General features: G+C 39.1%; 1 protein-coding gene across 1 annotated transcript in view; it reads left to right on the top strand.

Annotated features, from left to right (window-relative positions):
• Positions 1-24,386, top strand: part of Herpud2 (HERPUD family member 2) — a 41,827-nt gene that overhangs the window by 13,217 nt on the left and 4,224 nt on the right. Inside the window, exons 2-5 of the mRNA XM_006991678.3 lie at positions 5,675-5,752; positions 8,383-8,496; positions 11,655-11,806; positions 23,408-23,530. Coding sequence (XP_006991740.1) covers positions 5,675-5,752; positions 8,383-8,496; positions 11,655-11,806; positions 23,408-23,530 — 467 coding nt within the window. The remainder of the gene's footprint in view (positions 1-5,674; positions 5,753-8,382; positions 8,497-11,654; positions 11,807-23,407; positions 23,531-24,386) is intronic.

The raw sequence follows: 24,386 nt of genomic DNA, 5'->3' as shown, positions 1-24,386 counted from the left end.
GATACTAGACCTTCTCTAGATCCTACTTCTCTTGTCCTCTTTCTCTCCTGTGGGGCAGAATGCCTTGTTAGTTTTTATATATTTACTCTTCCTCACTACATTGCTGTCCTTTTCTCTTGAGTCTTTTCCAGTTAGGTTTGCTTTTTTGTAGCTGTTGCTCTGGCAAGATTGTTTTCACTAGCATATTAGTAAACTTTTTGTAGGGTGCTTTGTGGGGGAATGCAGAGATAAAAAGAACAATGTGAGAGAAGGTTCCTGTATTTCAGAAGCCTGGAAACATTTGAATAAAAATAAATAAATGTAGTACTTAAGTACAATAGAGTATTTTGCATTTGTCAGAAAGAATTAAGAATCTATTTGTGTACTGCTAAGGTGTTATCTACACGATGTACTGAGAAAGCATGGCATCAGAGAACAAGCATAGTTTCTTGCCATTTATGTAAGAAGGGAAGGAGAATTGTGTATTTCTATAATGAGAAGGAATATAAAATTACAGGGGGAAGGGAACAGGGGGTTACTGGCTTGACAAAGGGTACTTACAGATGCTTGCACCACTGAGGAATATGACCCCCCTCTCCAGCAACCATTAGCTGCCCATAGCTCCTCAGGGAGGGCTGGGCCTGTGAGCCCCTCCCCATCCTTGAGGGAATGTTGATGGGCCCCATCTTGTGCAGGTAGCCTCTGTTGCTGTGACTTTTGTGGTTGATGTCCATATCATGTCACATTTCTTGCCATTCTCTGGCTCCTACATTCTTGCGCCCCTTCTTCCACAGTGTGTTCCTGAGCCTTTGGAGGAGATACGATGTCTTATTTCAGACAGAATTCTCAGCAATCTTGTGTTCGCTCAACCCTTTGACCAGTTATGAGTCTAAATTAACTGTTTTCCGCTGCACACAAGCTTCTCCTACCAAGGCTGAGAACAGCACTAATTTATGATTGTAAACAAATATTTAAAGGGCAGTTTGACACCATATACATTTAGCAGAACAACCATAGTCATGACCTCAGCTATGAGTCTTTCATCAGGTTTGCAGTGTCAGGCATGAATTATTATTATTATGGAGTGGACCCCACTGTAGCTAGAGTTTTCCTGCCTGGCCCATAGTCAGGACAAATCTCTCTCACCCTCCAGTCCCACAGCAGCTCAGACCCAACCAAGTAAACACAGACTTATATTGCTTATAAAATGTATGGCCGTGGCAGGCTTCTTGCTAACTGTTTTAATATCTTAAATTAATCCATTTCTATAAATCTATACCTTGCCACGTGGCTCGTGGCTTACCGGCATCTTCACATGCTGCTTGTCATGGTGGCGGCTGGCAGTGACTCCTTCTGCCTTCCTGTTCTTTCTTTTCTTCTCTCTGTTAGTCCCGCCTATACTTCCTGCCTAGCCACTGGCCAATCAGTATTTTATTTATTGACCAATCAGAGCAACACATTTGCCATACAGAACATCCCACAGCACCCCACATCCAATCAGAACCCATAGCAGACAGGCCACTATTGCACCAGTGGCCATTTTGCCTGTCAGGTTGGCATTGCAGCTTCCAGGGAGCTCATTGTTTTGACTGTGTGTCCCTAGTAGTATGTATCTTAGGACAGGGAGGGAAAAACTACTAGAAGTCATAGATTTCATTCAAATCATTAGTAACAATCTTGTGATTATTATTTTGAGATTATAAGTAATGTAAAAATATTTTCAAAGAGCATATGAATTCCATCAACAAGGTTAGTTTTAAAGGTGAGAGAAGATATAAATAAGTAAAAACTTGAAATGGAAAATACCAGTCTGAATTCAGGGGTTTTAAGTTTTTTTGTTTTTTGTTTTTCTAAAAAATAAGAACTTATTTTGTAGCTTTGCCCACTAAAGACAAAAGTAAGTACTACGAATTCTCAGATTTTTGTCTTAGGTACCATTTCAATTAAAAAGAATTGGGCACCTGATCGGTGGCAGTTCTAGGTCTCTGTAGAAAATGTTGAAGCGGAACCTGGGACACTTTGTATCTGTAAGCAATAAGACTGTTAGAGCAGACAAAGATCATGTCAAATGGCACTAGAGTAAACTTTAAGGGATTCCCAATGTTCAAAGATGGTACAGTCTGAGGAGTAAATGGAAAAAGAAAATGGTAGTGTTCAAAAGCATAAATTCTGCGAACTCTCAATGACACTAAACGAAAAGGATTATCAGCACCTCACTGGTCACTCTGGGGGTTGCTTGGGCAGTCACCCTAAAAACTGACAAAGGGAAGTAGTTATACATTGTGCTTGTTTTCCTCATAGACTGAGTAACCAGGTAGTGGACAAGATAAAGATCTAGAATGATCATACTGAAAACAAAAGGAATTCTGGAATTAGAAAAATGAGTTTGCTATTCCTAGTGAAAGAATGGAGCAACTCAGTAGCTAGTTAACAAGGTAGGTAGGAAGTATGTAAGGGACAGATCAGTCTGGCAACATCAACCACTGATCAAGCTCAGTATCACTAAAAGTCATCATCCTAATCTACATGTGCTGATGGTGCAGGAAGTACCTAGCTCTGTCACAAAGTACTACTGTCACTGACCTTCATCTGAGCCTACTTAGCCCTCCACACTTAACTACTACAGATGGAGTACCAGGAGGATACAGCTGACCTAAACAGGACAGAGTGTAACTGTAAGACAGATGAGATGACTTTTTTCAGAAATACACAGGAAAAATGAAAAGAAAGTATAGATGTTTGAGGATGTAGTTTAGGTGGTAAAATGAAGCCCTGTGTTTGTTGTTTCCTAGCATCACATAACTAGACATGCTGTCACACACCTGTAATCCCAGTGCTTAGCAAGTGCAGGCAAGGGGACCGGAAGTTCCAGCTCCTTTGCAGCTGTATAGGGCTGCAATACATGAGAAGATAAGGTCATCTGCAACTGGATAGCAAGCTTGGAACCTACCTAGGTTACATGAGCCATTGTCTCAGAACATAAATAAAAAGATTGAGACATAATTCAGTCTTACGTGTAACTCTTGTTTGAATTTTGATTTAAACTATATCAAAAATGAGAAAATTTGAGCTGCATGGTTGAATGTTGCAGTCTTGTAGTTATTAAAAACCAAAACCTAAACCCTACAGTTTGTACCAAATCAAGTGGAAAGAGAGATGCATTTGCTCTTTTGTAATCTCCTTGAGAGGTGAAGTTTCCAGGAGTAGGAAGGAAAAGGATAGATTAAGAATTGTAGAATGAGCGCCATATTCCCGGCCCTCTTCTTCTCTCCTCTCTTCTTCTCCACGCACGTGTCTCTCCCACAGGCCTGCGCACTCTCTATCCCTGTATTTCTAATAAACTCTTATAAGCGGGAAAAAAAAAAAAAAAAAGAATTGTAGAATGGCAGTTGATGATGAGTACTTGAGAGAGTTCTTTAACATGGTAGTGATTCTTTTTATTCTATCCACGCTGCATGTTAGAGAATTTTTATATTGAAGTAAAGAAAAAAATCATGCAGAAGAGCTGTTCTTTAGGCCGAATGATGGTACAACACAAGTGTCTGCTAATTAAATGTTTGGTCTAGTGAAAAAATGATGGTTTACGATGCTATAATACTTATAAAATGAACTTTAGAATTTGGCCAGGTATTGACTCATTATTTACTTAGTATTAACTTGTGATATATATTTTCCATTCACTGCCTGTTGGCTACAGATTAAGAAACTTGCTTTCTCCTATATCACAGCATTCAATACAGAATACTTCTGTGACTTCTGCTCACCAAAATGTGTGAAAATTTTTGCTCTGAAGACACCAGCTGAGTGTCATCTAATTGAATTCACTTCTGAAAATGTACTGTCAGATCCCATATCTAAGCACTGCAGGTCTGCCCTTCTCTCTCCTTCTTCAGATGGGTTTTACCAGGTTGTAGCATGTGATTCTGACCAACAGACTCTAAACTGCCCCCATCCCAAGACTTCTGCTCTCTAGATACTAGTTATCTCATTAGCAAACAAAATCTAGAGTTTAAGGATTGTGGGGAGGGATGTTAAATGGCAGGAAATAAGACGAATACCAGATGTATACAGAGCTCTATTCAGTTTTTATGTGCTGGTTAGAGTTTTCAAGACGTGGCATTAAAAAAAAACTTTATATTTGCTTTTTTAAATATAGGAATTTACACTTTGCATTTTAGAAATGGTACATTAAAATCATGTCTGTCAGTTAAGCATCTTGGAAGAATAGCTGCGTTTCTATAGTGTCTTTTGGTGTCGAAGAATGCCTGAACTGTAGATCTCACTCGGCATAACAATTTCTATTATGGTTTTCAGGTATATGACTCTTGTCATAGCCATGCTGAAAGTACAGTTTGTTTAAAATTGTATTTATGGCTTGGGTTGGATTTTGGATTTAACATTTGGCATAACTCATAGATGATTTTCATGGAATTCAAGGGACATTTGCAAATAGGCCTAAGGGGGACTAACAAAAACACACTAATTTTAAGTAATGCTAGCAGTGTGAACTTTAGCAGATTTATCATGAAGTACTAAAATGTAACAGAGCCAACCAGAACATATTTTCTATTATAGGTTACAAATAGAGCTGACAGCCGAATCTCCATGTGTTTGTGTTGATTTTTCTTTGGTTTTGCTGTTTTGAACATGTGTAGATATTTCTAAGTGGAAGAAACAGTTAAAGCTAGAATAGTTATGGAAACTTCCCTTAAATCTAAATGACTTTCTGTTGTTCGAATTTTTTGTTCAAATCTTAGAGGTCTTATTAATAGAAAACCCAGAGCCATATATTGGGGTGAAAGCTGAAAGATCAGAGAAGCAGAGCAAGTCACAGCCAACCTCACCTCACCAGTTCCATGAATCCTCTGACTGAAATGCTGAGTCCTCACCCGAAAGGGTCTCAGCTGAACTACATTAGTTCCTGTTTCTTCACGCCTTACATACCTTTCTCCGCCCAGCCATGTCACTTCCTGGGATTAAAGGCGAGTGTGCTTCCCAGTACTGAATGGGATTAAAGGTGTGTGCCACCACTGCCTGGCTCTGTTTCCAGTGCAGCCTTGAACTCACAGAGATCCAGATGGATCTCTGTGTCCCATTTGATAGGATTAAGGGTGTGTGCCACCACTGTCGGCCTCTGTGTCTAATCTAGTGGCTGGCTCTGTCCTCCGATCCCCAGGCAAGTTTATTAGGGTACACAATATATCACTACAGCTTTCAAATTAAGAGCAATAAATTCTTCTGTGTTATGTTTGGAAGGAAGAAAATAAATCTGTATATACTTTATATTAAAAAATACTACAAAACAGTTCAAAATCACTGGTGATCTTGAAAATTGATCTCCTATTGACTTGATAGAAGGCCCTTTGCTTTTCCATTTATTTGAACTTGAAAACTTTTAATTAAGACCACTACATTATAGTTGATAAAGCAAACTTCTGGTTTATCTTTTTGTCAAGTTCAATGGTGATGATCTGCATTTTTTTTTAAATTTTTGTTTTAATACAGATACGCTGCTGTTTGCTCAGCTCTTAAATGCCTTAAGCAGAACTTGGGACACAAAAGTCCTTAAAATATCTGCTTTTCTGCTTATTTGTCCTCAAAGAGAGTTTAGTTTTATTCATATTTAGTCATGTTTCCCCCAACCTTAAATATGTATAATTAAAAAGCTGAATTCTTTCTTCTATCCCATTTCTAGTTGACGAAGGACCAGAGGTTGGTGTATTCAGGCAGACTGCTTCCTGACCATCTGCAGCTGAAAGACATTCTCAGAAAAGTAAGCTCTCCTCCTTCCTTAGAAGAGTGGGAGAAACTGTCTCTCTCAAGTTTTGTTTAGCCAGTTGAGTTCATCAACCACTGTGGGTAGCAGAACAGATACAATAAATCGGAAGGTAACAACAGGGCAGAGCACAGAGGTCGTTTGGCTAACAGTTTGGTATGCCCCTCTGAGCTAAATCTGAAGTTATTTGTGTTCAGATGTTTCTCATCTTTGAGAAGAAAACACTGACTTATCAGTACTCCAAGAGTAGAGTATTCACAGTGGTGAAAGAGGGATAACCTCTCATTAAACCCATCTTTAATCAGGATGTATAACATTCTTAATAAAAATGGTTTAAGTTAGGAGTTTAATTTCAAGAAAGGAAATAGGATGGTGCCTAAGTGGCATACCTGTTATCAGAATTTAAATGCTGATGCTCAGACAGTGCTGTTTCAAGGTAGCTTTTTGACAGGCAACTTGAATGCTAATTATTTTAATGGCACCTTTTAGCTCATTGTCCTTTGTGAAGTTTTTACTGTTAGAACTTTTTATTCTTGCTATGCTGCTTTTTGTTTGTGAATACAGAAAGATTGGATAGCTTTATACTTTGTGTTTGGCTTTTAACTTAACTCTTAATTCAGATATTCCTGATCTGTTTATTCTGTTTATGATAACCTGTGGGAAACAAAATGTAATGTCAATGCATTTCTTCTACTTAAGTGACATTTTAGCTTTGCCAGTGTGGCTTCTGACTGTTCAGTTGTATGATTTCAAATGGCTGTAGTGTTTTACCATATGCCCACCTAAAATATATTGCAGGGTATAGCACAAAGATTTCTCATACACTTTCCCGCTAATGTATATGCTACCCCAGCTGTCATAGCTGCTTTAGTGGCACATCTGTTTTGATCAGTGAACATTACCACTAAAATTATACATACTCCAAGTTATCACTATAGGTGATGCATACTCGGTGGATTTTGACAAATGTATAATTACATGTTTTCACCATTATAGTATCATATAACATAGTCCTAAAATGTGCTCACCTATTCATTTTTTTTTCTTTACTTTTTGTGGTGCTGGGATGATTCCCAGGACTTTGCACTAAGAGCTCTATCAGTGAGCTATCCTGACCATTGTTTTATTTTCCTGTTTAAAAACTGTTATGCTCTCTGCTTTTTGAAATACAGATGCAATTGTTGTTCATTGTTTTCTGAAGAACAGCCTGAAATCTGCACACTCTCAAAAGCTGTTGGAGATTATGTCAAGCACTTCAGGCAGTGTTACACTTTAAATAGTTCTTTGAACTGTTTCTCTTAAGTTGGTTTCTTTTTAGTAAAATATTGCTATTGGCTCTACAAACTTTAGTTATAAAATGTTCCATAGAAGTATTTCCTGAAGGTGAATGGATGTTGTGATAAATGTTATTAGTATGACCTTTTGGCCCTGGGTTTATGGGGCTACACATTGAATACTCTTTAGTGTTTGCTGTTCAGAAGCTGAGTCCGATTTGTGAAGAGAAACCACCTATCTCATGCTGTCTGTCTGAAGCCTTTCCTTAAACAGCTCAACCCAAGAGCTTCATCCTCTAGACTCCTAAAGTGACTGTAGTTCAGGCTTTTCAGTTTTCTGCAAAGTTATTTTCACGTATGTCTGTCATTGTACCCCGTTGCACTGATTTGTCTATCGTGCCCCAATGCACTAGTTTGGCTGTTAACAATATCGTAAGTTCCTTTGAGGCTACCCTTGACTTTCTTGAATTCATCTTCGAACTGAGCACAGGTCTGGGTTCTTCTCTCACCTCAGGCATCTTTCTTGACTCTTGCCCATCCACCCTTCCCCATGCTGCTGTTCTCCTAGTTCTTTAAAAACACTGACTTGTCTCTCTGCTTCATTGTTGTCTGGTGCCATCAGATTTTCCAGCTTACCAGCTCCATGTCTTGTGTAAATTTGTGTGTGAGCTCACTAAAGCATAAAGACCAGCCTAGTCATGGTTGGAAATGCCTTCTCTCAGCCATAGTTGTAAATAATGTGCAAATAATAGTTGTTTTATAGCCATAGTTGAGCAAATAATGTGGAATATTTATAGAATACAGTTCAAATATGTGCTCTATATCTGTGTATAAGTGTTACACATTTAAAAAAAAATGTTGGCTTAATTTGGAAAGTAGTAAAAAGCTATACTTCACCTTGCCAGAATTAAGGCAAATGAGATTGAGTTTCTTTTATCAGTACATTCAAGTAACTGAAGTATTTCCACTATTTAAAATTTGTGGGTCTAAAACTTCAAGGTGGCTCTTATATTGTTATTAAAACATCATATGTTTTTATATTGAAATAATAATTTATATTGATAAATTTTGTAGTATTGCTTCAAATATGCTTTATGTATGCCAAGTACTATTAACATAATAATTATTGAATATTTGAACCATTCTTTAAGCAGGGAGAGAAAATACTGAATTCAGAAGGCCTCAAAGTGTTAAAATGGCAAAGGTATCTCCAAATACTGAACAATTTATTATTAACAAAATGGCTAGGCTAGAGAGGGAAGGAATTTAAGTCTTAATTTCAGTATTTCAGCTTATCCAGTGGCTTTTTTGAACTGTAAATTTTCCTTTAAATATGATCTTCTTTAATTTTAGCAAGATGAGTATCATATGGTTCATCTAGTCTGTACTTCTCGGAGTCCTCCAAGTTCTCCAAAATCCAGCACCAATAGAGAAAGTCATGAAGCACTGGCATCCAGCACCAATTCTGTGAGTTATATATTTTGAGAGGAGTAAACATTGAACTTTTCTGATTTTCTTTTTCTGCCTCTAACAACTAAATGGAGGGCTGGGGTAGTTCCACAGTACAGCAGTGGTCTAGTGTATGTACAGCAAAGAACAAACATGTAAACAAAACAAGCTAACCTGAATAAAACAGAACACTTGGAGTTGGTAGCTTTGTTTTGTTTTATTTCTGATCATCATTGGATGTTTTGAGAGAGGGTCTCGTGTAACCCTGCTGGTCTTGAATTCACTGTGTAGCTGAGGCTGGCCTTGAACTGCTGATCCATTTGCTTCTACTTCCCAATTCCTGGGATCAGAAGCCTTTGCCACCACACTCAGTGAAATGGTTTGGAAAAGTTAAGAAGTGAAATTTAACATTTGTTTTTGATACACAATGTTACTTTACTTCCAAGCTGTGTTCACCATGAGTTACAATTTGATGAATGGACAGGTCAGCAACTGGAGCCAATCTCTACAGATTTAGTTACTGAAATACTCAGGAAACAGAATTCATGTGGTTATATAATACAGATCTTAGGCTAGTGAAGTTTAAGAAATATTAAGGTATCAAATGTAGTATATTTTATTCAAAGTACATTAAATTATTTAAGTTTAAGTGGCCTAAACTTTTATTAAAGTAGATTACTTGGCAAAAGACTTTGTGGGGTTTGTTGTTGTTTGTTTTGTTTTTTAATCACTGGATTCAGGCATACATTCCCAGTGAAGGGGGAGGAGAATTACTTAATATATTTACCTCTTACATAAGTAAATATTCATTTCTGCCTGAAATTGTTTTGGGAACTTGTAAGAGTTCAGCTTTGAGGGTGAGAGGATGGAGATTATAGAAACTTACTTTTTTTTTTTCTTTCTTTTTTTTTTTTAATTTTACAATACCATTCAGTTCTACATATCAGCCACGGGTTCCCCTATTCTCCCCCCTCCCACACCCTCCCCTTGCCTCCAGCCTAACCCCCATTCCCACCTCCTCCAGGGCAAATTCTCCCCCGACAACTGCGATCAACCTGGTAGACTCAGTCCAGGCAGGTCCAGTCCCTTCCTCCCAGACTGAGCCAAGTGTCCCTGCATAAGCTCCAGGTTTCAAACAGCCAACTCATGCAATGAGCACAGGACTTGGTCCCACTGCCTAGTTGCCTCCCAAACTGATCAAGCCAATCAACTGTCTCACCTATTCAGAGGGCCTGATCCAGCTGGGGGCCCCTCAGCCTTTGGTTCATAGTTCATGTGAGAAACTTACTTTCTTTACTGACTTCTTGGCTAGGCAGGGAACATTGATTGTGTTAAAAGTATTTCCCTTGTTAGATTTCAGCCAGGCAGTGGTGGCTCATAACTTTAATCTCAGCATTTGGAAGGAAGAGACAGGTGAATCGCTGTGAGTTTTGAGGCCAGGATGGCCAAGGCTACACAGAGAAACCCTGCCTTGAAAAACCAAAAAAAGATAAAGTATTCAATCAAAATTTTAAGGCAGGCATGATCAATAGGGTAAATTAACTGAGGGATCTTCTGCTATATATTAAATAACTGATTCTTTAAGAAATAAATCTGAAATTGCCATATTTATTCAGTGTGTCTTCTGTGATACCAGCCATGAGACTTGAGCTTATATAATATTGAATATGTTTCCTACCTTGGCATGAAAAGGGACAAATTCCAGACTAGCACAGAGATTTTTTTTTAATGTAGTTTTGGATGCAAGTATATTCTGGTTTTTGTTGACTGAGCCAGTGGTTTCTTGGCCATAATTTTATGTCATTAACGTGTATGTTTTTTTTCAAAGTGTTATGGAAATATAAAAAGTATCAAAGGAAAGATAAGTTAATTTCCCCTAAGTTTTCATGGCTTAAAAAGGATTTCAAAGAGGTTCAAAAATAATAAAGATCTATTCATAAAAGAATTACCTAATAAGAGAAGTAATTAGTTTTAGAGAAATTTGGCTGTGTTGACATATAGCTAGGCTTTACTATTAATTATACTGATGAATACCGTGTCTTTTTTTTTTTTTTTTTTTTTTCCGTTTTTGTCAAGACAGGGTTTCTCTGTGTAGTCCTGGCTGTCCTGGAACTCACTCTGTAGACCCAGCTGGTCTTGGACTCACAGAGATCCGCCTGCCTCTGCTTCTCAAGTGCTGGGACTAAAGGCATGTGCCACCACCACCACCACCCAGCTATGAATACCATATCTTAATGTTCCATTTAATGAATTTTTTTTTTTTTAAAAAGCCTTTCGTGGTTATGTCATAGAGAGCCAGATTCCTTAATAAAATATTTGGTATCTGTTTTTCATGAAGTAACTTCTTAAAGAGAAGTGATTTTCCACTGGGCAGAACTTAGGAAGACAGACATGTTAAAAGACACACTGCCTATCAGGAGGCTGTGGCAATTTTAACAAACTTAAGAGGATTTAAAAATAACTTGTATCTAACTTTTCACAACTAGAGTACTATAATTTATGTAAAATGTAATTATGTTTTAAATATGTACAACACTTGAAACTGTTTTCTGACCATTACTCATTGAGGAACTTTACCAAGCTATGCTTACTGGATCATTTGAGCATGAGCACTAAAATCCTGATTGGTATCTTGTTGGTTACAAAATTATTTATGGCATTTATAAACTGATAAAAGTTTAGAATTGAAAAGTCTGAAAATCTAAGGGCAGTCTTGTTTTTTCCAAGAAAGCAGAGATGGAGACGATAAATGACTCAAATTATTTTCTTTGTTAATGTCAGATCCAGCAGGGATTTTAGATACCTAATTTTCATCATTCTGTTAGACAGTGTTACCAATGTATGTTACAAGATGTCTGGCATAAAGTAACAGTTTAAATGACCAGACATTAGTGGCATTATTAGACACTTTCTATGTGCTAGGCATTGAGAAAGGAGCTTTGCTGTAATTTAATGTGCATAGTTATGCCATTTTTTTGTAGGTTGTTCTGTTGTCTACCTGGTAAATACAGTGTTACTATCACAGTCTTGGATTTCTGACCCTTTAGTTTCATTAAAATCAAAGTATGTTTTATTGGATATGAGATTCAAATCAGTTTCTAATTTTTTTTTCCCAGAGGGATTTTATAAATACATGTTTAGAAAGACATTCTTACGTTTTTGTTTGTTTGTTGTAGAATTCAGATCACTCAGATTCAACAACTCCATCCCCCAGTCAAGAGAGTTCGTCATTAGTTGCTGGTTCTTCAGAAGGATTGAGGCAGCGCATCCTTCCACAAGCACAAACTGACCCAGCCCAGAGTCATCAGTTTCCATATGTAATCCAAGGGTAAGTGAAAGTATGGATCATAATTAGGGCCTTCCAAAAATCACACACACAAAAAACATTTACTTTAGATTTTTTTCACTGTAGCATCTTTTTGATTATTAAAGTACATTTGAAACTTATTTACTTACTTTTCAAGTACTTTCATATGCTTTATTCACAAACAGATGAAACAAACAAAATCAGACCATTAGTGAAAGTGAGAAGCTAAAAGAAATGTAACAAACACCTAAGTGTATATGTAACAACAATAACTGGTAGGTTGGCTGAATGAATAGACAAGTTGTTTTAAATTTTTTTTTTCAAAACTTTATGCATTGTGTTTATTTCAAACACAATGAAATATTTGTCACCTATAATTTACCCTCATGTTCCCCAACATGTCCTCCTCCCCAACTTCATGTATTTATTTGTTTTGCCTCTTGAAAAATTCATTACGTCCAGATAGTGCTGCCCATATATGCATGGGTGTGGGGCCATCCATTGCAGCATGAGAAACCTGGTAGCGGCCACATCCTCATCAATAAAGAATGGTTCTCCACACCCCAGCAACTATCCACTGTCAGTAGCTCCTAAGAGCTTTTGCCTAGAGATCTTTTGGTTGGGGTGATCTTGTGTAAGTCTCGTGCAGGTAACCACAGCTGCTATGTCATGTCCAGAAGACTGTTTTCTAGCAGCCCTCAGCTCCCACCCCAGCTCTTCCATTCCTTCTTCCTCCTCTTTGGAGATACTGCTTTAACCTTGCTGTTCTCGTGGTGTTGATATAGATGTTCCAGTTAGAGTGAGCAGTCAGACTTTACTCTCAGCACTCTGAGCAGGGGTGCATCTCTCTGTTGACTGCTGGGCACTGAGAAGTTTCTTTGACCAAGGTTAAGAGCAGCCTATGACTATGGGTACAAACAGGAGTATTTAGAAGGCAATTTGACAGTGTGGTCATTTAGCAAAATACCAATAGCAAGTTCTACTCTAGGGCCCGTGAGCTCCCCAGCCATGGGCTTCTGACAAGGGACCTCTCTCATGTGGAGCAGGCCTCAAATCCATTAAGAAAGCAATTAGTTCCCCATAGCAGTCATGCTTTTCTTGTGCCAATATACATAGCTTGTCTGGCAGGTCCATATTATAGCATGCAGGTCCATGGCCCAGGATTCAAAAGACCATTGATATCTTTCCACCCCCAGCAGCCTACATAGTATCTTCTGGCACTATGAAAGCTAGCCAAGCAAGGAGGAAGTTTCCTGGTTAGTTTACAATTGATTTCTATATGTCCTGCAACCAAATTATGTGGTATCTTCAACAATAGGGTCTTACCATGTAGTTGTGGTAGATAGTTAGGAGCAATGACTATAACTTGTGTTGTTTTGGAACCACTTGGTCCTCCTTGACCAGTAATTTGTAGAGAGGTATCCCATGCTTTGTATTGAAATTTTCATTTAATAACCCATGTCTTCTGGGAGTGACATTGTCCATCCATGCAGAGTAGTTCCATTTGAATTCTTATTTTTTAAAGTTGTAATTAGCTCACTAACTCGTGGCTTTCCCTAATACTTTTTCAGACATCCTTAGATCTAGTTAGCCACCTACTGTCTCTCCTTTCCCATGCCCTTCCCCATCCCTGCTTAATCTTTTCACTCATTATTCCTCATTTGCCCTCACATGTGTCCTACACGCTGGGTTTGTGATAGTGGGCTCCTCTCTGGCTTTGACATCCCTTTTCTTTGGATCAGCCCTGATTTTCTCCACACTCCCACACCTCTGCTTGCTGAAGCCCTCCCACCCCTAGTTCTCCCTCACTACCTCGACTCACCTGTACTCCATTATCCCTCCTTTCTTATTGTGCCTCCCCCCCCCCCAAGGCTTCTTTATACCTCCCTTGTTCTCACTCCTGTTCCAAATAAGTACACAAACAGATCTCCAAATGAGAGAGAACATGTGACATTGTCTTTCTGGGCCTGAGTTACCTCATTCAGTATAATTTTTCTAATTCCATACATTTACCTACAAATTGCATGCTTTCCATTTTTCTTACAGCTGAGTAGTTTCCATTGTGTGTAAGTTCCAGATTTTCCTTATTCATTTATCTGTTGATAGACATCTAAATTGTTTCTTATCTGCTGTGAATGGAGCAGTGGTGTAAATGTCTCTGTAGTAGGCTATGAAGTTCTTTGAGTATTAGCCCAGAGTAGTGTAGCTGGGTCATAGGGCAATTTCAACTTTTTTGAGGGATCTCTAGACTGATTTCCAAAGTGGCTGCACTGGTTTCTGTTCCCACTAACTATAAGAGTTCCTTTCACCAAATCATTCCAGCATTTATTATCATACTGTGTTCTTGATGTTGGCCATTCTCACTAGGGTGAGGTGGATTCTTTTTTAATCTTCATTTCCCTGATGTCTAAAGAAGTTGAGCATTCTTGTGTTTCCTAGATATATTTCTTTTGAGAGTTTTTGTTTAGTTGTATGGCTGATTTTAAAAAACTGGATTGTTTATTTTCTTAATGTTTAAAGGCTTCTTTTTTTTGTATATTCTAGACACCAATTCTCTGTTGATGAATAGCTGGGAAGATTTTCTCCTATTCTATGTGCTGCATATTTGTTTGCTTTAAGTTTTCTTCACTGTAATGAAGCTTTTAGTCTGATGATATTCCATCTGTTGCTTGTTGGTCTTGTTTCCTGTGATACTGAGGTCTCTTTTAGAAAGTGTGTGCCTGTGCCTGTGAGTTGAAGTATGCCCCCTACTTTTCAGCAGTTTCAGGTAGAAGTCCTTCATCTTTTTGGAGTTGAGCTTTGTGCTTGGCAAGACATAATGGTCTAATTTTATTTCTCTGTATGTTGAAATCCAGCTTTCCCAGCACTGTTGAAGATGCTGTCTTGTTTTCTAATGTGTATCTTTGGCATCTCCTCCAGGTAACTTAGTTTTGTAGACTTCTATCAGGGAATTTCAGTTCTATTCCTCTGATCTGTGTCTTTGTGCCAGTACCATGCTATTTTTTACTATAGCTCTGTAGTAGAATTTGGAATCTGATATGATATTTCCTGTATTATTCTTTTTATTCATGATTGCTTTGTCTGTCCTTGGCCTTCTGTGCCTCTATAATATTTCAGATTGTTTTTCTGTTTGAAAAATGATGTTGGAATTTCACTTGGGATCAATGAGTCTTAGATAAGCTTTGGTGGGATGGTTATTTTCACAATGTTAATTCTTTGAATCCATGAGCATGAGATATCTTTCTATATTATCTGCTTCAGTTTCTTTCTTCAGTGTCTTAAGAATTTTCATTGTAGAGGCCCTTACTTGCCTTGTTTAGGTTTTCTCCTGCCCCTTTATAACTAGTGTGAACAGGATTAGTTTTTTTTTTTCCTGATTTTTTTTTCCACTCTGTTTGTCATGGGTATATAGGACGGTTAATGATCTTTGTGTGTTATTTTTGTATGCTGCCACTTTGTTTAAATTAGGATTTCTTCTTTTGGGGATCATATTGTGATTACCATACTATCATTTCTTATTTTCATCTATCTCCTTCTCTTGTCTTTTTGCTCTAGCTAAGACTTCAAGTACTATATTGAGTAGGTATGAGAGAGTGGACACTCCTGCCTTAGTCCTGTTCTTAGTTGGAACACTTGATGTTGACTGTAGGTTTGTTGTATAGCCTTTGTTATATTTAGCTTTGCTTCCTCAGTCTCTAGACTCTCTTTGACATTTATCATAAAGAGATATTGATAAATGATCTTTTTCTTATGAGCCTGAATTTGTCCTGCCACTATTTTAATGAGAAATTCTGCATCTGTGGTCATCTGAAAGATCTGTCTGTAATCTTATTTATTTATTTATTTGTTTATTGTGGTATATTTATCTGATTTGATATCAGGGTAATATTGATTTCATAAAAATATTTTAGGGCCTTTTCTATTTGATGGAATAATTTGAGCAGCATTGGTGTTAATTAATTCATCTTTGGAGGCCTTTGAAGGCCTGGTAGAGTTTCACGTTTACATTTACTCTGGTAGACTTTTTCTATGTGACTAATAATGCATGTAAAATGTTTATGCACATAGTGATATACTAGCAATAACTTGCAAATTCATTGTTTTAGGTGAATGTTGCATATTCAGCAAGTATGCCTATTATTCTAAAACACTCAAATGAATGAATGCATGTAGCTAGAAAGTTTCTCTGGTCCTGCCCAGTCCCTCGGTCCCACCTGTGGTCCTGCAGCCACTTACAAAATAATCACTCAGAGGCTTAATATTATTTACAAACTGTATGGCCTATGGCAGGCTTTTGCTAGCTAACTCTTTCATCTTAAATTAACCCGTTTCTATTAATCTATGTTTTGCCACATCGCCATGGCGTTACAGGTCTGCTGTCATCTTGTTGCTCTTTGACAGCGGCTGGTGTCTCCCATATATCTCTATATATCTGCTTGGCTTTCCCACCTGCCTCTAAGCTGCCTTGCCATAGGCCAGTGCAGCTTTATTTATCAACCAGTTAGAGCAACACATATTCACAGCATACAGAAAAACTTCCCACAGCAAATGCCAGTGTTCAAAAACAAGACTTTCTGTTTGGAGAGAGTACTTTGTGATTCACAAAGCAACTGATAGAGAAGTTCAATGAGTAGATTATCTAATGTAGCAGTGCCCTTTTTGGGTGTGTGCATATTAAACCCAGGGCCTGAAGCATGCTATACAAATGCATTACCATTAATTATGCTCTAGCTTTTGGATATACTGTCATTTTTTACTTATAAAGACTTTACTTTTCTTTTGGTCAACTTTAATATAGCTCTTTCCTTAAACCTGTAAGAGCAATGATTTAGTGACTTTGGGAAATTTAATACCAAAATAAAAGCTCTGCTCTCCTTTTCCAAACCCCAGTACTACAAATGCATAGCTAGACTACAGTTGTCCACCACATAGGCAAGGATTCTCTAGCTATAGTGTGCTTGCTAATATTACTGCTTTCTGTGTCTTACTCTCTGAAACTTCTGGTTTTTGAATAATTCTCAAGAGCCCGACACCTTCACCATACATGGTGAACTTGACTTGTAGAAATCCTGAGGCCGATAGTTAGAGCTTGCTTTGCTCTTAGGGAAACTTGGGGACACAGAAGAACATGCTCTCACTACAGTGGTTTACAAAGTCCTATTTACAGTAACTGATAGACTGTTTTTAGACTCATCTGTTGTGCCATTACATTTATTTAACTTGAAAAAATGCTGACTACTTTGTTAGATACTCACTTTCAGAGATTCAGTTTCTCTCTGAATTAGTAACAGCTTTGTTTTGTATTTCAACTGAAAACCCACCTGTAGCCCACCACTCAGCAATAAGCCTTACCGAAGTTTTTGTAATTATACTTCCATATTTTTCTATGTGTGCATTTAAAATTGGAAGATCATAAATTTTGTTCTATCTTACAAACTTTTTTTTAAACAAAACAGGTTGGAAATATTTTTAGATCTATGTAAATTCACATTTGGTTTGTCTGTTTTTTCATTATTTGGTTGTATTAATTTGTTTACTCCTCTATGGAGGCAAGTTGTATTATTTGTTTTTGCTGCATATTACTCCAAAGTCTTAGTAGTGTTCAACAAGACATTTTATTTTCTTGCTCACAGGTCTGTTAGTCACCTAGGACAGCTCTGCTGAATTGAGGCTGTAGTTGAGTTTAGGTCTGTTTCATGTTTCTTGTTGGTGGATCAGTAATTCCCTGGGATGTCAGAGGATAGGCTAAGACCTAAAATCATCTAAAGCCTTGTGCATGTCACATTTATTATTATTTGACTAAAGAAAAAGTCACATGATCTCTTGATCTCTTAATAGCCCCAGGGTGGTGAAGTATTCCAGTTATAACCAATGCTACATAGGAAAACGCTTAACAGCTGTTCAGTAAAAGGAAAATTAAGGCCCTCAATTTTCTCATTCCTATGACATAAAAACTCCTACCATGACTGATTTCAAGATGTGAAGGGCAGGCCGGGAGGTGGGGGTGCATGTCTTTAATCCTAGCAGTCGTGAGGCAGAGGCAGGTGGATCTCTGTGAGTTCGAGGCCAACCTGGGCTACAAAGTGAGTCCCAGGAAAGGTGCAAAGCTACACAGAGAAACCCTGTTTTGAAAAACCAAAAAAAAAAAAAAAAAAAAAAAAGATGTGAAGAGCATATCTCTGTTTTTAAAATGAAGGTATGCTACTTGACAGTCTTCCCAACCCCTAAAAGCTATAGAGTCTGTCTAACAAAGAGCCCAGTGCAAGGCATAACCTCCCATTCATTATTTATTAGAGGAACCCAAGAGACTCAAAACAATATAGGCTATTGCCATTTGCCCTTGCTTGCCTTCTAGAACTGAAGGTAATAGGCTAATGTTGAAGATAGCACAGGCTTTGCACATAGGACTTGGTGGAATTGAGCTGGATCAGACCTGGAAGCCTCCTCCTTGAGGACTAGTTTTCAGAGAATCAGAGGAGCTGTGCAATGCAAATTGTCGAGGAAGAATGGCAGTCAGTAATCTAACCGGCCTTAATGCCTCTGAACCATGACAGTGATCAGAATGGCAAGCTGTCTCTAAAGGTGCGATAGTGAATGGCACTTATAGCTTAGGGGTGACCACCAACTGTCTCATTGAACTATTCATGCCTGGTACATAAACGTAGCCCATTACCTGTGACTGGTGAAAACATGGACCCTAAAGGAGAACCTACTACTGTTACTTTCTTAAACCAATGTAATTTCTAACTGTATTCTAAATACTTATGCTTACATCCACAGGTAAGTTTAGCACTCAACTCTCCTCAAAAAAGCTACTTTTGTTTTTTGTTTTTTGTTTTTTGTTTTTCATCAGATAGAGACCATTACAGAAATCTACAACTAGTCAGTATGCAGAGAAACTAACCCGAGTTTCTCAGCCCCAGTTGATATTTCTGTAATACAACCCCCATGACTAAGGCTCAGGAAATACTGTGGAAGAGGGGCAGGAAGACTGTAAGAGCCAGAGGCCCAGGGCATCTGCTTTGAGATCGTGTCGTCTGTGTCTAACAGGGAAGCTGCACCCATGCAATCTCAATATATTACAGAGTACCTGATGGAGGAGAGAGCCTTTGGTCCTCACCGAAAGTCTGTTTGTATACAATGTGGAGGCTAGAGGTCAACTTCAGGTGTTGCTCATCAGGAGCCATCCACCTTGAATTTTCAGATAGGATCTCTCAGTGTGTCCTAAGGCTGACCAGAGAAAGCCAGGGATCCACTTGTCTCTGCTTCTGATTCTGACACAGATTCACCACTGTTCTTAGCTCTCCAACTTCCCCAAGACAGGGTTGTAGCCCTGGCTGTCCTGGAACTTACTCTGTAGATCTGACCTTGAATTCACAGAGTTCAAGGATAAATAAAGCAATCCCACTTGCCTCTGCCTCTCCAAAGGCATGTGCCTCCACCACCCAGCTCATTCCCAATGTTTGATGTGGGTGCTAGGGATCAAGATCCTCATACCTGTGCAGCGAGCACTTAACCAGTAATGCATCCTTCCAGCTCTTAAGTCTCCTTTTCTCCATAGTGAATTTTGATTTAGGCTGGCATTAGTTTGATCTTCCCAGACTGAGATAAGAATAACTAACACATTATATTCTAAATATAACATTAAATATAACACATTATAACACATTTATATTCTAAATAAAGACTACACATACGTTAGGAATTGTTGATTGTAGAGACAGTTTAGAACAGTTTGGGAAGGCTAAAGTGTTATAGGCATATTTTAAATTTTATTAGTATTCCAGTTGTAGGGGTCATCCACCTGGAAATAGAACTTCATAAATTTCTACCATTAATAAGAAATATAATTTTAAACATATTTATTATATCAATTTCACAATGAGAACACTGGATTTTTTTTCTCTCCAAGATCAAGGGAAGAAAAGGTTAAAAAAAAAGAAAAAGAAAAAGTAGCCACCTGTAGTTTTCAAGACTGAGAAAATTGGATTAGATCCCTTGCACCTACATAAAAGCCAGGCCCAGCTTTGGGAGTGTGGCTAGGAAAGGTGGTGGTAGAGATGAGTAGATCCCCCGGAGCTGGCTACTCAGCTACTCTGGATGAATTGGTGAGCTCCAGGCTCAGTGAAAGCCTCTTTTCAAAAAAGTGAGGTAGAGAGCAATAGGGTAAGGCACCCAACATTGACCTTTGGCCTCTACATTCAGACATACACATATGCTTGTGCACCTACACATATGTACATGCTACATGAACAAATGTGCACACATACACACACGCACAAACAAAAGACAACACAACATATTTACAAATGTTGTGTTTACTTGTGTATGTACCCCATAGTTGTTTTGATTTATATACATATCTCTGAGTCTTTTTGAAAATTGAAAATAGATTTACAGTTTTCATGCAATATATTCTTATCACAATTTCTCTTCTTCCAACTCTTCCCTGGTCCTCTTCTACTTCCCACCCACCCAAATCTACACATCTTTCTTTTTGTGTGACATAGTAATACAAATGGGCATCTAAATAATAATAATAATAATAACAACAACAACAACAACAACAAGCAAACTGGAATAGGATGAAGCAAACAAACTACCAGGAAAACTACCAAAGAAAAACCATAAGAAGCACATAGAGATGCAGAGACTCATGCATTCACACACATACAAATTCTATAAAAACACAACACTAGAAACTGCAATATATAGGAAAAAAAGAAAGAAAAAATTAAATACAATGCCCAGACAAAGCATTGTGAAACAAGGAACCTCCAAAATACCATTGGGTTCTCTTTGTGTTGGCACTCTATTGCTGGGCATGGGGCCTGGCATTAAGAGTTGTTTGAACACCCAGTGGGCTCCAGTGGAGAAAACTAAGTTTTCACTGAGTGGTTTTCAGTTGTAGAAGACAACTTCTGGGTTAGGAGTGGGGGCTTGTGTCCACTTTCCCTCCCAGCACTGGACCTCATTTGGGTTAGAACCATGTAGGGACTGTGTGAGTCCTTGTGTGTGTCAGTCCTGGTGTTTGTAAAGCCTTGTTTCCATGGTGTTCTCCATCCCCTCTGCTCTAACACTCTTCCTACCTCCTCTTCTGCAGGGTTCCCTGAGCCCTGAAGGGAGGGATTTGATGAAGACATCCCATTTAGGACTGAGTGCCATGGTCTCCCTCTCTGCAGTTTGTTGTGGGTCTCTCTCTGTGTTTGTTCCCATCTACTGCTGGAGGAAGTTTCTCTGGTGATGGCTGAACAAGGCACTGATCTATGAGTATAGCAGAATGTCATTAGGAGCCATTTTATTGCTGTCTTATATTACATTGTATTTTGGGGTCATAGTCTTATTTAAGGGATGGTTAATAAAAGCAAAGCTGGCTCACTGTAACTTTCTTCTTTGTTATGACCAAACATTGGACAAACAGTTATGGGAGGAGGAGTTTAGTTTGGCTCGCAGTTGAAGGGATACAGCCCATCATGGCGGAGAAGGCATGGTCTCAGAAGTGTGGGTTAGCTGGTTGCAGTGGGTCAGGAAACACAGGAAGTACAGGAAGTGGGGCTGGGCTATTCAACTTCAAGGTCTCACCCCCAACTCACTTTCTTCTGCAAGACTGCATCTTCTAAGGGGTCCATAACTTTCTAAAACAGTGCCACCAGCAGGGGACCAAGTGTTCAAACACATGAGCTGCCTGGGACATTTTTTAAAATTTTTATTATATTTAGTTACATTTTTTCATTTATTTTACATATTGACCACAGTTTCTCCTCTGTAAGTGAGTGTTACAGCTCTGGAGGAGATGGTATACTGACTGTTCGGGAAGTCAGGCTATACCTGGAGCTGCAATAGTCTTCTTCACCCAAGACTCTTTTGAGAAAGAGATTTGGGAAGGAGGAGTCCAGGAGAGTGGCTGCCTCTGCCAGGGTAGGAAAGCACAGCCTACAACTGAACAGGCAGAAAGGCTAATATAGGGCTTCTTAGGGACAGAGTTTCTCCAGGGAGATTTTCTGCTCAGGGATTGGTTAGTTTTCCTGCTCAGGGATTGATTGGTTTCATTGGTTCAAATCCAAGAGATGGCTCTGATTTTAGGACCAAACTGTGTTTCTTTCACTGGCCCTTTTCAGCTTTTTGGCTTCTAAGGCCAGGACATATTTCTTTCACTGACTCTGATTCTAGGGAGTTTCTTTGGCACTGGTTTCAGAATCAGGGCATGGGTGGGTTTCTTTGGCTGGCCCCTTTTCCCTGCACCCTCCCTCCTCTTCTCTCATTCCCCCTGTCCCCAATTCCATATACCCCCCTTCCCATCCACTTCTCAGTCTCCATTCAGAAAGGGCAGACCTCCCATGGGCTTGAACAAAGCATGGCACATTAAGTTGAGGTAGGACCAAAGCCCTCCTCCTGCATAAAGGCTGGGTTGAGGTAATCCAGCATGAGGAACAGGTTCCCAAAAGCCAGCTAAGCGCCAGGGACACTGCTAGGAGCCTTACAAACAGACCAAACTGTCACACACATGCAGGGGCCCAAGGTCAGTCCCAGTAGGCTCCCTAACTGTTGGTCCAGAGTCTGTGCTCCCATAAGCTCAGGTCAGCTGTCTTTGTGGGTTCCTGTATCACCACTTTGACACCCCTGGCTTGTCCCTCCTCCCTTTCTTCAGGAGGACTCAGGAGCTCAGTCCAGTGCTTGGCTGTGAATCTCTGCATCTGCTTCCATCAGTTACTGGATGATGGCTCTATGATGACAATTAGGGTTGTCACCAATCTGATTATAGGAGAAAGCCAGTCCAGGCACCCTCTCCACTATTGCTAGGAGTCTTAGCTGGGATCATCCTTGTGAATTCCTGGCAGTTTCGCTGGCACCAGGTTTCTCCCTAACCCCAAAAACTGCCTGGGACACTTTATATTTAAACCACAACACTAGTGTTTGTTGAATAGAGTAACAACATTTTGAGGAAGAATCCATTTAAAAATGATGGAATCCGAAGCATTGGGAAGTTAATGATGACTTTCCAAAAGTTTTACTGAATTAATAGAATTTTAACTTATTTTTAAAAATTCAGAAGTATATTTCACTTTTGGCTCTTTAAAGGACAGTTTATATTTGAAAATTTTGTATTTAAAATTGCCTACTGTATCTTTAATAACATTTTACTACTTGGTTGTGACCTAAAGTTTATTTTATAGCTTTGATCTTTTTTTTTTTTTCCTGAGATAGGGTTTCTCTATGTAACAGCCTGGGCAGTCCTGGAACTCACTCTGTAGACCAGGCTGGTCTTGAACTCACAGAGATCTCCCTGCTTCCGCCTCCCTAGCGCTGGGATTAAAGGTGTGCGCCAACACTGCCCAGCTATAGCTTTGATTCTTAAGGAGAATGTACTTAAAAGTCAAAGTATTTTTGGCTTTGTTCACGCTTGCTCCATATTTTGTGGATGACTTATTTTGTTATATACCTGGGTCCAGGGCCAACTTAGGTAAGGCATATTGTGTTATTTGAAGAATGTTGAAAAATCAGTGTTTTATAGTAAGATTTAAAAATGCCCTGTCAGTGATTGACTTATGGTCCATAAATAATTCAGAGGAATGCTGTTTAGCTTTTGACACATTAAAAGGCTTTGTTTATTCTTTATTGCAGAAATGTGGACCACCAGTTTCCTGGGCAAGCTGTGCCACCGGGGTTCCCAGTGTACCCTGCTCTCAGCCCACTGCAGATGCTGTGGTGGCAGCAGATGTATGCTCATCAGTATTATATGCAATAGTAAGTCTGTCTGAGTCCTTGTTTTAGCTACTCTGTTGATGACTTAATGTTCTCTTACCCTAACGAAGTTGCTTTGGGGTTGCATCTGCTGCTGTCATTACTCGGTTACTTTAGAATTACTGAGAAGGAATTTATAAACTTCTCAGAAGATACTTATTTCAAATTACTTGGCATTTCCCTCCATTTTACATCAGTAAGCCTGTTCTTAGCCCCTTCTTCTTGGCCCTGATTTTATTTAGCAATATTCAGATACTTTTTAAACATAATATAGAAGTCTAAGAAGAGAGTTTCCCTGAAAGGCTGCAGCTCTACAAGGAGACAAAACGTCAAAGGAAAAGGGGCCATAGGAAGTGTCGGGCCCAGGTGGCACGGATGGTCACTGCCCTCATTCCGGACTGTGCAGAGGAACTAGGCGTCTGTCCCATACTGAGTCATGTCTCTGCTGTGTTCTCCCGTTCTTCCTCATCCTGTGCACTCACCCACACTGTCCAGCTGCTGCCGTTTCCTGTCCTCTGCTGGTGTGTTTGCTCCTGTTTTCCTTCTCCTCCTCTTTCTCTTACCATCATTTTCTCCCCTTCTTTTTAGCAGTAACAGTCTTGGCTCAGTTTGGCAGGTTGACCTGGCTGCTGTGTGCCTGCTGACCCCGGAATCTGCCATGGGCAGTGCTCTTAGATGTCTGTCTTCTGGACTGCAGTTGCGGACTCCCACTCTTTACCTTCTCCCCTTCCAGACTGTGGAGTAATTGCTTTTGTTCTAAGTTCAGAACATATCAACTTTGGCTCCTCCAGTCTTTAAATGCTTTTTCCTTCTGACTTCCCTTGTTAGTTGTCAAGAGCTCTCTTGGCCTTAACCATTT

This window comes from Peromyscus maniculatus, chromosome 7 (genome assembly GCF_049852395.1).
Source record: "Peromyscus maniculatus bairdii isolate BWxNUB_F1_BW_parent chromosome 7, HU_Pman_BW_mat_3.1, whole genome shotgun sequence".
In the NCBI taxonomy this organism is placed as follows: domain Eukaryota; kingdom Metazoa; phylum Chordata; class Mammalia; order Rodentia; family Cricetidae; genus Peromyscus; species Peromyscus maniculatus.
This window is presented reverse-complemented; position numbering and strand designations above follow the sequence as displayed.